General features: G+C 40.8%; 2 protein-coding genes and 2 non-coding genes across 5 annotated transcripts in view; 1 reads left to right on the top strand and 3 right to left on the bottom strand.

Moving 5' to 3' along the window:
• Positions 1-846: 846 nt before the first annotated feature.
• EEF1B2 (eukaryotic translation elongation factor 1 beta 2) lies at positions 847-3,513 on the bottom strand. The gene is made up of 6 exons (XM_055345354.1): positions 3,316-3,513; positions 2,792-2,914; positions 2,039-2,165; positions 1,699-1,765; positions 1,158-1,283; positions 847-1,047 (listed from the first exon to the last, which is right to left on the bottom strand). Exons 1-6 carry the CDS (start codon positions 3,393-3,395, stop codon positions 893-895), a joined length of 678 nt encoding a protein of 225 aa, XP_055201329.1. The 5' UTR covers positions 3,396-3,513; the 3' UTR covers positions 847-892.
• On the bottom strand, positions 1,421-1,553 carry LOC129523096 (small nucleolar RNA SNORA41). Its single transcript, XR_008667056.1, has one exon. It is a non-coding gene; the product is annotated as a small nucleolar RNA SNORA41 (small nucleolar RNA).
• On the bottom strand, positions 1,845-1,922 carry LOC129523095 (small nucleolar RNA SNORD51). Its single transcript, XR_008667055.1, has one exon. It is a non-coding gene; the product is annotated as a small nucleolar RNA SNORD51 (small nucleolar RNA).
• A 368-nt stretch (positions 3,514-3,881) lies between the features above and the next one.
• Positions 3,882-11,937, top strand: part of NDUFS1 (NADH:ubiquinone oxidoreductase core subunit S1) — a 34,221-nt gene continuing 26,165 nt past the window's right edge. Inside the window, exons 1-8 of one of the 2 annotated variants that reach the window (XM_055345159.1) lie at positions 3,882-4,058; positions 4,138-4,218; positions 6,762-6,826; positions 7,484-7,575; positions 9,819-9,926; positions 10,757-10,833; positions 11,424-11,505; positions 11,596-11,726. In XM_055345159.1, coding sequence (XP_055201134.1) covers positions 6,766-6,826; positions 7,484-7,575; positions 9,819-9,926; positions 10,757-10,833; positions 11,424-11,505; positions 11,596-11,726 — 551 coding nt within the window. In that variant the 5' untranslated portion in view covers positions 3,882-4,058; positions 4,138-4,218; positions 6,762-6,765. The remainder of the gene's footprint in view (positions 4,059-4,137; positions 4,219-6,761; positions 6,827-7,483; positions 7,576-9,818; positions 9,927-10,756; positions 10,834-11,423; positions 11,506-11,595; positions 11,727-11,937) is intronic. The other variant, XM_055345158.1, reaches the window with a different exon arrangement.

Below are 11,937 nucleotides of genomic sequence, written 5' to 3'. Positions count from 1 at the left end.
ATCTAACTATTTCCAGCCAACGAAGGACATTCACTGTGGCCAGTAGTGTCTTACACATTTTACATGTATAGACCCATTTTTCATCATTAAGGTACTCCCTAATATTCCCATCAGGGAAAACCAGCCCAGGTTATTACTCCTTGCAAAAAGCCCAAGGTCTGAACCATTGCAAACCTACAGGACTAAAAATCTAGTTGAAATTCTGAATCCACAGTTTCTACAAGTGAAGTTTATCTAATTTCTATTTAAAACAAATATGAGGGCAGCCCGGGTGGCTCAGCAGTTTAGCGCCGCTTTCAGCTCAGGGTGTGATCCTGGGGACCCAGGATGGAGCCTGCTTCTCCCTCTGCCTGTGTCTCTCATGAATAAATAAAATCTTAAAAAAATAAAATAAAACCAATGGGATATTTGCAATACTATGGTAAAAGCAATATTCCTGTACACTGGGCAGCCCCGGTGGCACAGTGGTTTAGTGCTGCCTACAGCCCAGGGCGTGATCCTGGAGACCCTGGATCGAGTTCCCACGTCAGGCTCTCTGCATGGTGCCTGCTTCTCCCTCTGCCTGTGTCTCTGCATCTCTATGAATAAAAAAATCTTAAAAAAAAAATTCCTGTACACTGACAGCAGAAAACATACGAAGATTGAGTCCATTTCTATTTATCCATTCATAAAATCTCAACAACTATCTGAATTCATAGTATTTAGAAAGATATTTGTCCTCCCTTTTGGGCTAAATACAAAAATGCTAACCCAAATTTATATTTTCTGTGAATTATATATCCATTGAATTTCTTCCTTCAAAATGGAATATAAAAACTACCCTATGTAAGAGTCAAGAGCCAAGGGTTGTCTTTTAAGCTTTTATTTAAGGACAATGATCTACGATGTAATTTTAGATCTTATTAAAAGCAGCCACGTCCATGGACTGCACATAGTCCTCAAAGGCAGTGATCCGCTCCTCCAGCATATCTGTTCCAACTTTATCATCTTCCACTACACACTGTATTTGAAGTTTTTTAATTCCATATCCCACTGGAACTAGTTTAGCTGAAAAGAACGTTAAGAAAAATCTTAGTTAGCAAAGCCCTATTGATTGGCAAACATTTTAACTGTGCAACTTCCAGATGTCACTTTCAAAAAGCAAAGATTGAACTCACAAGAGCCCCAGACCAAGCCATCTGCCTGAATGCTTCGGACACACTCCTCTAATTTTGCCATATCCGTCTCATCGTCCCAAGGTTTCACATCTAGTAATATGGAAGACTTGGCAACAAGTGCAGGTTCTTAAAAAAAAAAAAGGTAAAAAGGTACAACCAACATTATTCAGACACCCAGTGATGTTTTTCACTTTAGTTGAAGACACCCTTAAAATCTTAATGTTTCTTAATGGATCATCCCAAACAAAACTACAGAATACAACTTATGTTTGTTACTCATATGCCCACTTTCCACTGTGCTAAGAAAGAGGTGTTTAATTACATAACAGTTTCTTTCCCACAGAGGAATGCCACAACTGCTACTGTAAGAACAGCTGCAGACCAGTAGCTGTGGAAGTTTTGAAAAACTACGTATATACAGATTTTTAAATACTGAACTAGTCAACGACGTGGAGGCAATTACTTTGGGAATCAAGCTTCAAAAGATTACTCAATTATGAAATGAAATTAAAGCAGCACAAATTTTTAAAAAATGACCTACTTTTGGCTTTCTTTGACTCATACTGTGCAAGGCGTTCCTCTCTTAGCCTCTTTGCTTCTTCACTTTCCTATAAAGAAAAATAGAGTATGTTTCACAAAGACAGTTGTTCCTCAGCTTTAAGCTAGTGAATCTATCACAACAAAGACCAGTTTTCTCAGAAAAAGCAAATCCATCAGGAGCTCAGCCGAAAGATGGTGATTTGATTTTATTCATCATATAACCAGTGAGGATTTTTATAAGTCAAGTAATGAAGTGGGTGAAACCAGAATTCAAATCCAGGAAATTTCACCACAGAGCCTATGATTAAGCTCATCGATCTACACACCAACTTATGCCATACCTCCTCATCATCAGATCCGAAGAGATCAATATCATCATCGTCTTTACTATCTGTAGCTCCACTTCCTGTGGTGTCTTCCACATTAGCAGGGCCATACTTGCCCAAAGCTTTCTTCACTCCTGGAAGGCTTGGGAAAAAAAACAAAACTTAAGTTCAACCACCACTACGCTGGTAAACTCTCAGTACACGAGAACTTGTTTCCGTCACTATCCAAAGAGCCCTTAGGTACTAAGAATTTGCCCGTAAACTCTCCCAGGTAAATACTGTTGTGCGTTTAAGTCCTCACCCAACAAACATTAGCAGTATGTGAGACATTACGTTCGATACTCACTATGATTTACTCTTTCAGTATGAGTATTTCTGTTTGAGATTAAGTATGCTCAGTTCCATTCTTAGTGAACTGGAGTCCACTTCCCCAAACTTCCACCCTTGTTGGCAGTTTCAGAAGAATGGCCAAGGACTGAATCAATGAGCCACCCCTCTCACCCCGGACGCGGGCCCCCCAGGTCAGGGTCCAGGCACAGTGTCAGGGCAGTGTGGGGAAAAGTTGAATTGCTGTGGTCCGGGTTCTACGTGTTCTGTGAAAAAATGCAGGACTTCAGTCTCTCGTCCTTCTCAAGTCCCAGAGCTAGTTCAGCTTACATCACCCCAATAAAACTCACGTAGCCTGGGTCTAATTTTGTCACGTGAAAGATCCTGACCTGAAGCTTAGGAAGCCTCCTATCCTTCAGGTAAACACACAGGTCACTTTACCTGGCCTTTTCCTTCTCGTAAGACTTGATGTGATTGTACCAACGCAGGGCATGATACAAGTCGGCAGGCGGGGGGCCGGAGACTGCTTCAAACACTGCCACGTCCGCTTGTGACGGCACGTACCTGCGGGGAGGCAAGTCACACACGCCCTGAGGGGAGGGGCTACAGCCACCTGCACGTAAATGACACACGCCACGGCCACCAAGCTGAGCGCTGGGAGCTGGCCCATTTGCCACTGGGCAACCTAAGGTGATTTATTCTCGACGCTAAACTCAAGATCGGGGGCCATGTGTTTGGTTTCCCGCCCTCTCCCGAGGAATCCCTGCCACGTCGTGGACCTCAGAGCTGGCATCTCTGACGGAGACCTACGGGCTTACGTCCACGGGCCGAGGGAAGACGCGGAAAAGGTGGCTGAATCCAGTCAACGCAAAGAAGGCGCCCTTGGAAGCCCTCGGCCCCCAGCGGCGCCCGAGGCCGCGCCACGTGGCCGGCCCAGCCCGGCTCCAGCCCGGGCCCGTCCTCACCCCTCGATGTAGCTCTTGTCCGCTAGGTAGTCGTTGAGCACCTGGAGGCCGGCGGGGCTTTTCAGGTCTCCGAAACCCATGGCGTCGGCGGCTCCAAGAACCGGGCGGCAGCGAAGGAAGAGAAGAGGGGAGGGAGGCACCCGGCACCCAGCGCTAAGAGGGGGGGAGAGGAAAAAGGGCCGCAAAAGGCCGGAAAACGCCTTATATAGAGACGGAGGCGTTTCCCTCTGCCCGCACGGGGTCAAAGGTTAAGGGTCAACGTCCTCTAATAGCCTCATTCCTCCACGTAAAACTCGGAAGCTCCGCATTGAACGGCGCACAAATTATCCAGCGGCCTTTCTTTGTGTTTAGAAATAAGCTAATAAAAAGAGTATTCCTTAAACTAGTACCTCCGCGGCTCCGGAACACTACAGGAACCGCCCCTCGAAGCGCCGGAGGTGACCGAAGACGCTCGGCCTCAGGCGCCCGACCACTTCCGGCGGAACTGCGGTTCCCAACCGTGTCTCCTGCCTCCCGCCTCCCGCCTCCGCCCCGCCCCCCCGTCCGGCTGCCGGAACTTGCCGAACTCGCGCTAAGCGGGAAATTCTCGAATCTGAGGTTCTGGTCCCTCCTGGCTTCCCGTCCTCCAGGGCCGGCGGGCGAGGTTTGCCGAGGACGCCATGTTGAATAAGCAATCGGGCCTCTGAGGGGGCTGGGAAGGTGCGGCGGTTCTGCAGAGCGGCTTTGGCGGCTCCGCCGAGAAGGTGAGGTCGTGGTTGCGGGAGAAGGCTGAGGTGCCTCTTGCCACAGGAGTTGACTTCTTGACGAGACGGTTTCTTGTAGGCCAGGCGACTCCTCCTACTCTTGTCCTTGACTGGGCGCCGCGTCCCAGCCCGCCTCCGCCGGGACCCCCGGGGCCGGCAGGTGAGCGCCGTTGGCCGCGGTCTCTGGTCTCTTGGGGCGGAAGGCAGGTGGAGAGCCTGGGGGCCCTGGGACCGCGGGCGCGGAGGCAGGCGTGGGAGTGACCTTCATTCTGCAAGGGAGACGCAGGACGTTCCCGGGAGAGGACTTCTGTCAAGTGACTTAGGCCTCAAGGCAGCGGTTTCCCGAGTTAACACACACAGTCCAGCCCCTTGGCCGCCGTTGCCTTAGCAGCCGTCCATGCGTCTGGGGATTTTTGTTGTTGTTTTTTCATTTTTGTCCATTGAGTTATTTGGGCAGTTATTTTTTTATTCCTTTCCCTGGTGGGGAAACTGAGGAAAATGGTATTTAAAAACTTTGCCCAAGGTCGCCCTGCCGATGACCTAGCTACGTTGTTCAGCCGTGTGGGGCTCTAACATGTATCGTAAGACCGTGGATTAGACCCGGCTCTGCTCCAGAATGATTGGGGAGCATTGAAAATGTGAACTGTCCCCACCGAATGGCATGGTGCAGGGTGTTATAAGGCTGTCAGAGGCCTGCGCTTTTTCAGGAAAGTGGAAATTTCTGGCAGAGATTTGAGATATAACTCATATAGCAGACAGTTATTTTACGTCTGTTATAAATTAGAAATGAGTCCACGAAGAAGAATAAAATGGATGATATGCCTGGGGAGTAGGTTAGGGAATTTAAGATGGGCTGATGAAGGAAAGTTTTGGAAAACTGTCATCTATTGGGGTAAGGCACTCTTCCGTTTGATGCTGGATTTTCAAGAGACAACCTAATTCTGGTTGATTTCATAACTAAAGTGGGCAATACCTTTTTCCTGTATTGGAGACAAAATAATAAAGTGTTTACATTGTTGTATGAAATATTGATTGTTGATTTTCAGTTTGTCATTACTCTAATTCAGCAAACTCAGATTTACCTTTATATCATCAACAGAATTTAGTAAGGCGGATGGTACTCATTTTGGAACTTGGTGGTAAGATTATTTGATGGTTATTTTTACAAGGGCTAGGTCTTCAGAAAAGGGAAATGACCAAATTGCACCATTTCTTTTCAAGGAGCTTACACTTTAGTAGGTAGTAAAATTGGTTACTAATCTATAATTTAGTAGGTGGAATGATAAAGCTATATGCACAATGTGGGCTGTACACAAAGGGGGAGTACCAAGGAAGAGGACTTTGATCTTCAGTGGCTAGTACTGTCTGAATTGAATTCAGATTTAGTTGACATTTATTGCACTCCTACTAATAACACAGCCTAGGAATTATTTTTTTTTCTTATCTATAGGTGAGGAAGCAGAAACTCTGATTTACCAAAAAAATTACTCAGTAGTGGGTGTTAGAATTCATGTGTGCAAATTCAGTATTACACGTTCTGAATTAACAAATTTTATGAATTAAGTAAAGTGAATTAATGAAGTTTTTAGTTATACCTTTTCTATAATAGGTATGTGAAACTTCATGCTTAAAAGTTAGATGTAGGTACTATCTTCTGCTCTTGATCTTTGAAAGTCATTATGTTGATAAATTATCACATTTCCATTTTTAGAAGTTTCAAGTGAAAAATTATAATTTAGTTGCTTAGCCCATTTGATCAAGTGAGTGGACAAAAAAAGTTCAGTACTTAGCCCTTATGATCAAGTGAATGTATAAAAACTCTAAATGTTCAGATAACTTTGCTTTCTGCTTATGTATATCTTTAATTGGTGTTGCATAATTCGCTCCAATTTCTTCTAGTAATTCAACAAACTTTTATTATGGGAGACCATCCTATGCTTTGTAGGATGTTTTGCAGCACCCTGGCCTCTACCCTCTAGATGCTATAGTAGCTTTCCCCTAGTTGTGACCATAGTGGGTCCCAATGTTGCCAGATGTTCCCTGGGAAACAAAACTGTCCCTGGTTTGAGAACCACTGTTTTAGAGCTTACTGTGTACCAGCCTTGGAAATAGGCACTGAAGACAAAAATATTCAAGAAGTCCATAATAGAGAGGGTAGAACAGACATATAATTGCAAATCTATAAGATAAATGTATTAAGCACAGAAAATGGCACTCCAAACATTTAAAAGGCTGGTATTTGTGAGCCAGCTCAGAATCTCAAGAGCAGTTAGTGGATAGCTGCTTAGAGCACAGAATGTTAGGATGAAATTGGTAGGAAATGAAGGCAGAAAGGTAGGTATTATTTTACATAGTATTAGTCGTAAGCTCACTGTAATTCTTAGAATTTATCTTACTATAGAGTAGTGTTTTTACATTTGATCATTTGTTGATAGTTAAAGAAAACAACACAAAACTGTCATTTACATAGATTTATATACTAGTTGCTCCTTCATAGCTCCTTAACATTGTACAAGTCAGTTAATCTCTCTGGAACTGAATATTCTCATCTCTAGAATTTGAGGGAAAACATAAGGACCTGTGAAGGTTCAATGAAATGAGGTGTGAGAAGTGTTTAAAACTTAGGAGTTATTACCAAAAAAGTTTGTAATTAGGGTTTATTTTTTCCTATGATAATAAAACTCTTCTTCATTTTATTCTTAGCAATATGTTAAGGATACCTCTAAGAAGGGCCTTAGTAGGCCTTTCTAAGTCTCCTAAAGGATGTGGTGAGTATTTTATTTTTATTTGCATTTATAGTTACTGTCTTTGTAAATTGATTGGTTTATCGGAATGTTTCTTGAAAGGACCTAAACTCTAACTTGTTTTAAGTAAAATAGAAACAAATGGTCTTAGTTGAATAGAATTTTTTTTTTTTAAGATTTATTTATTTTAGAGAGAGACTCTCTCAAGCAGACTCCCTCACAGAGCAGGGAGCCTGATGGAGGGCTTGATCTTGATCTCACAACCCTGAGATCATGACCAGAGCCAAAATCAAGAGTAGGCTGCTTAACTGACTGAGCTACCCAGGCACCGCTAGAGTAATTTTTAAAATAGAACTAAACAGTTAATAGAAGGTGTCATGGAATAGAAAGTAGTAGAAACTGCCTATCAGTGCCAGAATGGGAAAAGCAGTCCTGCTGCTTTTGAAAAGTGGTATTCCCTTGAACATATTTTTAGTAGTATTAAAAGTTTCAACTTAAAGTACCACTAAAAGTGGATAGCCATATTCTATCTGGTATTCAGGACTGGAAAAGTTTTGTCTAATTCAGTATTTTACAGGTTTACAATTTTAGGCTTGTAGATTATAGAATTAATCCATTATCTTCTGCTATAATAAATTTAACTCTTAATTTATTTCTCATATCAATACTTTTGATGGTCAGTTCGAGCAACTGCTACAACAGCAAGCAACTTAATTGAAGTATTTGTTGATGGTCAGTCTGTCATGGTGGAACCAGGAACTACCGTCCTCCAAGTAGGCATATGTTCTTATTCTTTATTTTTGCGTATGTTCTGGATTTTAAAAGAATACCAGTTTATTTCTTTTATGCTGTTTACATCTAAAGTTTTTAAGATCCTTGATAAATGCTCATAATACAATTATAGATAGTAAAATTATATGAAATTTTTATAATTACATAAAATTACCTGAAAATAAGTTGGATTTAAAATCTTGGCATTTCAAAGTGAGCTATCATTTATCTGTTTCTGACTTTCATAGTGAATTATAAGTTATTTTGTTTCAGTTCTACCTTCCAAGTAAATACCTATTAGAAATTTGAAGTTACCAAAAATAAATTATAAGTTAATATAGGTAAGTTTTGGGAAAAGGTAATCTTTGTTGTGAACCTGCTTGATGCTTTTCACTTTACGTAACTTCGCAGTTTTTAGTAATATTTCTAGGAATGTGTCCTACAAAGCAGGTAAATGGAGGGTAGTCTGTTCTTTTTTTTCCCCTCCAGGTTTTATTTATTTATTTGAGAGAGAGAGCATGCACAAGCCAGGAGGAGAGGGAGAGGGAGAAGCGGATTCCCCGGTGAGCAGGGAGCCCACTGTGGGGCTCCATCCTAGGACTCTGGGATCATGACCTGAGCTGAAGGCAGATGCTTAACCAGCTGAGCCACCCAGGACCCCCCCAGGATAGTTTGTCCTTAAATTCATGCCCTGAATATGTAATTTATCCAGATTCCTTCAGAACTAACAATTGGTTATGGAGAAGTGATGTTTCATTCTATCTGTAAATTGTCAAAAGCTAAAATGCTCTTATTCATGTTAGCAGTCACTTCTAGACTGTCTGCCAGGCACAGAGACATGTAAGCAATAAGCACATATGTTCAGGGTCTGGTGGAGAGTATTTTTGCCAGGTAGAGGAGGTGATAGAGATGTTAGGGGTATCTCAGGTGATCACTGAAGAGATTTTAAAGGATAAGTGTTTGTCTTTGGACAAAGAAGCTTCAAATAGTTTGGTATCTTTGGAACATAAGGTGTATGTAGAAGATGAGATAACAGGAAGTCAAATTACTCTGATAGAGAGATCCAGTCATGAAAGAAGATATATGTCATGCTAAAGAGCTTATAGTTTGACCCATCAATAGGTATCATGGCAGTTAAGTAGTAGAATAGTGACTGTAGAGGATGTTGGTTTGGAGAATAACAAGATTGGTGTGAGGGACAAAGGAGTATCTTGCGCTAGTAGAGCAGAAAATGAAAGGCCTAAAATAGTAACAGTGGGAATGAAAATGAGAGGATAGATCGAGGGAGAGTGAGATGTAGACAGACGGACCTTTAGAAACAATGAGGACCAGGGGGATTTTTGTGGTTTCTGGCTTTGTTAGCTTTTTTTGGGATATATCATAGGAGACAGAAATAGGTTGAATTTTAACTGTCTAGAGCATACACATATGCATGCCTATTTAAGTCTAAAGCTTGGAGAAGTGGCAAGTGGTTAGAGCTCAAATAAGGGGTTAGATAGAATCATCATCTGCAATGTGAGCTAGTATGAAGGTTAGGAAAGATCTTGCTTCTTACTTACTATACACTCTGTATCTAGCACACAGCAAGACTCCATACATTTTTGCTAAGTAGTTAAAACATTGGAAATTGAGGAAGTTGCTTTAGAGCCAGGGCTAAAGATGGAAGAACTAACCCCAGGGGAAATTTGAATAGGCTTTGAGAAGGAGGAGTGATAATTAGGAGAGCTGGACTAATCCCCCATACTAGGCATATGTGAACTGAGAAGAGCTTCAACCACAGTGGAAATAGGAGTCCTCAGGTAGGGTATATGGAGCCAAATATAGAAGCAGATCATAGCCAGCTAGACAGTGTAAGATGGAATCTAATCCAAAGGAGGAAAGCGAAGCAAAGAGGAAGTCCAAGTATGAAACCAACCACTGGGAAAGAGTTTGAAGGGATGTCTTTGTGGACAGTGGTTCAGAGTGGAAATAGTCAAACCTTCAGCACAATCCGAGAGGTTGGTTCATTCAGTTTCTTCCGCATAAGGTTTGTGGAAGAGGCAGCTTCAGAGCAGACGGGTAGGAGAAATCAAGACCAAAGAAGGAGGGAAATCTCTTCAGGGACGAAGAATGGATGAAGCTATAGATATTTATAAACAGGAGTAATAAAGTAGGTGGGGATGACCTTTTCTTTTTTTCTTTTGTGTTTTAGACAAGGATGAGGTCAGGTTATTCTAATGCAAAAAATTTTTTCTTTGTCTTCTAGGCTTGTGAGAAGGTTGGCATGCAGATTCCTCGATTCTGTTATCATGAAAGACTGTCTATTGCTGGAAACTGCAGGATGTGCCTGGTTGAAATTGAGAAAGCTCCTAAGGTACTTGATACCTAAAATTCCATACCATGCAGTAGAAGGTAGAAAACCTTAAGTCTTGCAGCAAACTTTATTTAGAACCAATGTTGTAGTGGAGAAACCTAGCCCCGTTTAATTGTATCTATAAATTTATTTTTTGTTTGTATGCAATTGCGTCTGTTCATTTCACAGCTGAAAATGCATTGATGAAAGTGCTTTATAAATGCAAGCACTGTATAACTAACAGATTTAGAAATTAAAGGTGATTTCTTATAGCTCCAGTATTTCCAAATGGCTATGTGACACACAGCTAAGATGCAGAGTTGCCAAGCAGCACATTGAAAGTGCCATTCCGTTTTCACTAGAGAAAGGGATTGCAGTGAAGAGGTTCACTTTCAGTTTACTTTCATTTTGTCTCATACAGTTTTAATTTAGTACCTGCTAATCAAAACAGTTATTTTTTAAGATTGTATTTATTTATTCATGGAGACACAGAAGGAGAGAGGCAGAGACACAGGCAGAGAGATAAGCAGGCTTCATGCAGGGAGCCTGATGTGGGACTCCATCCTGGTACTCCAGGATCACACCCTGAGCCGAAAGCAGACACACTTAACTGCTGAGCCATCCAGGAGTCCTGAGAAGAGAATTTAGAAGTATGATGTCTTATTTTTTTCTAAGTGAAATATAACATGTCAGATTATCATATTGTGAATATGAAAACTGAAAAATAGAGTCTTCAAAAGTACTGTTCTTTGCTTCTTTTCAAATGTATGATTTAATGTTTTTATATATTGGGTTGCTTATAATTATAAGTAAATATAAGTACTTAAAGGTTTTTTTTATTGAAATTCCAGGTTGTAGCTGCTTGTGCCATGCCAGTAATGAAAGGTTGGAATATCCTAACAAACTCAGAGAAATCTAAGAAAGCCAGGTACTTTAATGTTACTTAGCATAATAACTTTTCTTATAGTGGAAAATTGCTCATTTCAGAATTTAGATCTCCCATAGATGAAAAATTCAGTAAAAAGCTCTGAAAAAGTTGGCAGGTTGGGCTCATAGGAGCATTGGAAATAAGTACACAGTAAGGACGTTAAGCCAGGTGTTCATGGTTTTGAGCCTAGAATGGAATTAGCACTAATAGCTCTTATTTAGTAACTTTTTCAACTTGTGATGAATAATGAATCTGGGGCTTATTGAACTGAGATTATTTCAGTAACATATTACTATATTGTATAGGCACTGATTATATTTGTTTTTGCTGTGCATTTGTTTTTATTTTGAATTAATGTGAATGATTTCTGAAGACCATTCAGCAACTTTGGGTAATTTTGTATTGTTAACAGTCATAATTTTCTATGTTCTGTAATGATATTTTATTCCTAGACTTATATAAACATTTTTTTAGATTGTGTCTAATACTAGAATGATGGTTGCATTGGCATTTCTGATAATAAATGCAAGCTTAATACTATATGAAAGGATGATACAATATCATTTTACATATTAAAATTTTCCATACAGAGAAGGTGTGATGGAGTTCTTGTTAGCAAATCACCCACTGGACTGTCCTATATGTGACCAGGGAGGTGAATGTGATCTGCAGGTATGTCGTCTAACTTCATAAATCTTTTTTGGTTGTCTCCAGTTTTGATTTCACTAGCAGCATTAGATTAACTCTCTCAACCTACTTAAGGACCAATCCATGATGTTTGGAAGTGATAGGAGCCGATTTTTAGAGGGAAAACGTGCTGTGGAGGACAAGAACATTGGACCATTGGTAAAGACCATTATGACTAGATGTATACAGTGTACTCGCTGCATCAGGTAATGATTTTCCTTCTCTCTTCTGGAATATCATTCACATACTTAATATTCACAAATTTGATGCAATAACAATAGAAAAAATGACAACATTTTTTGGTGGGAGAAGAGCATTTTTTAGAGCATGTTTTTAATGTTTCCTGCATAAGTAAATAAAATGAATTGATCACTTTCAATAAATATCAATTTGCATTGAATTTACAAATCAAAAGCT

The sequence above is a fragment of the Nyctereutes procyonoides genome, unplaced genomic scaffold, assembly GCF_905146905.1.
Source record: "Nyctereutes procyonoides isolate TBG_1078 unplaced genomic scaffold, NYPRO_anot_genome, whole genome shotgun sequence".
NCBI classification, from domain to species: domain Eukaryota; kingdom Metazoa; phylum Chordata; class Mammalia; order Carnivora; family Canidae; genus Nyctereutes; species Nyctereutes procyonoides.
This window is presented reverse-complemented; position numbering and strand designations above follow the sequence as displayed.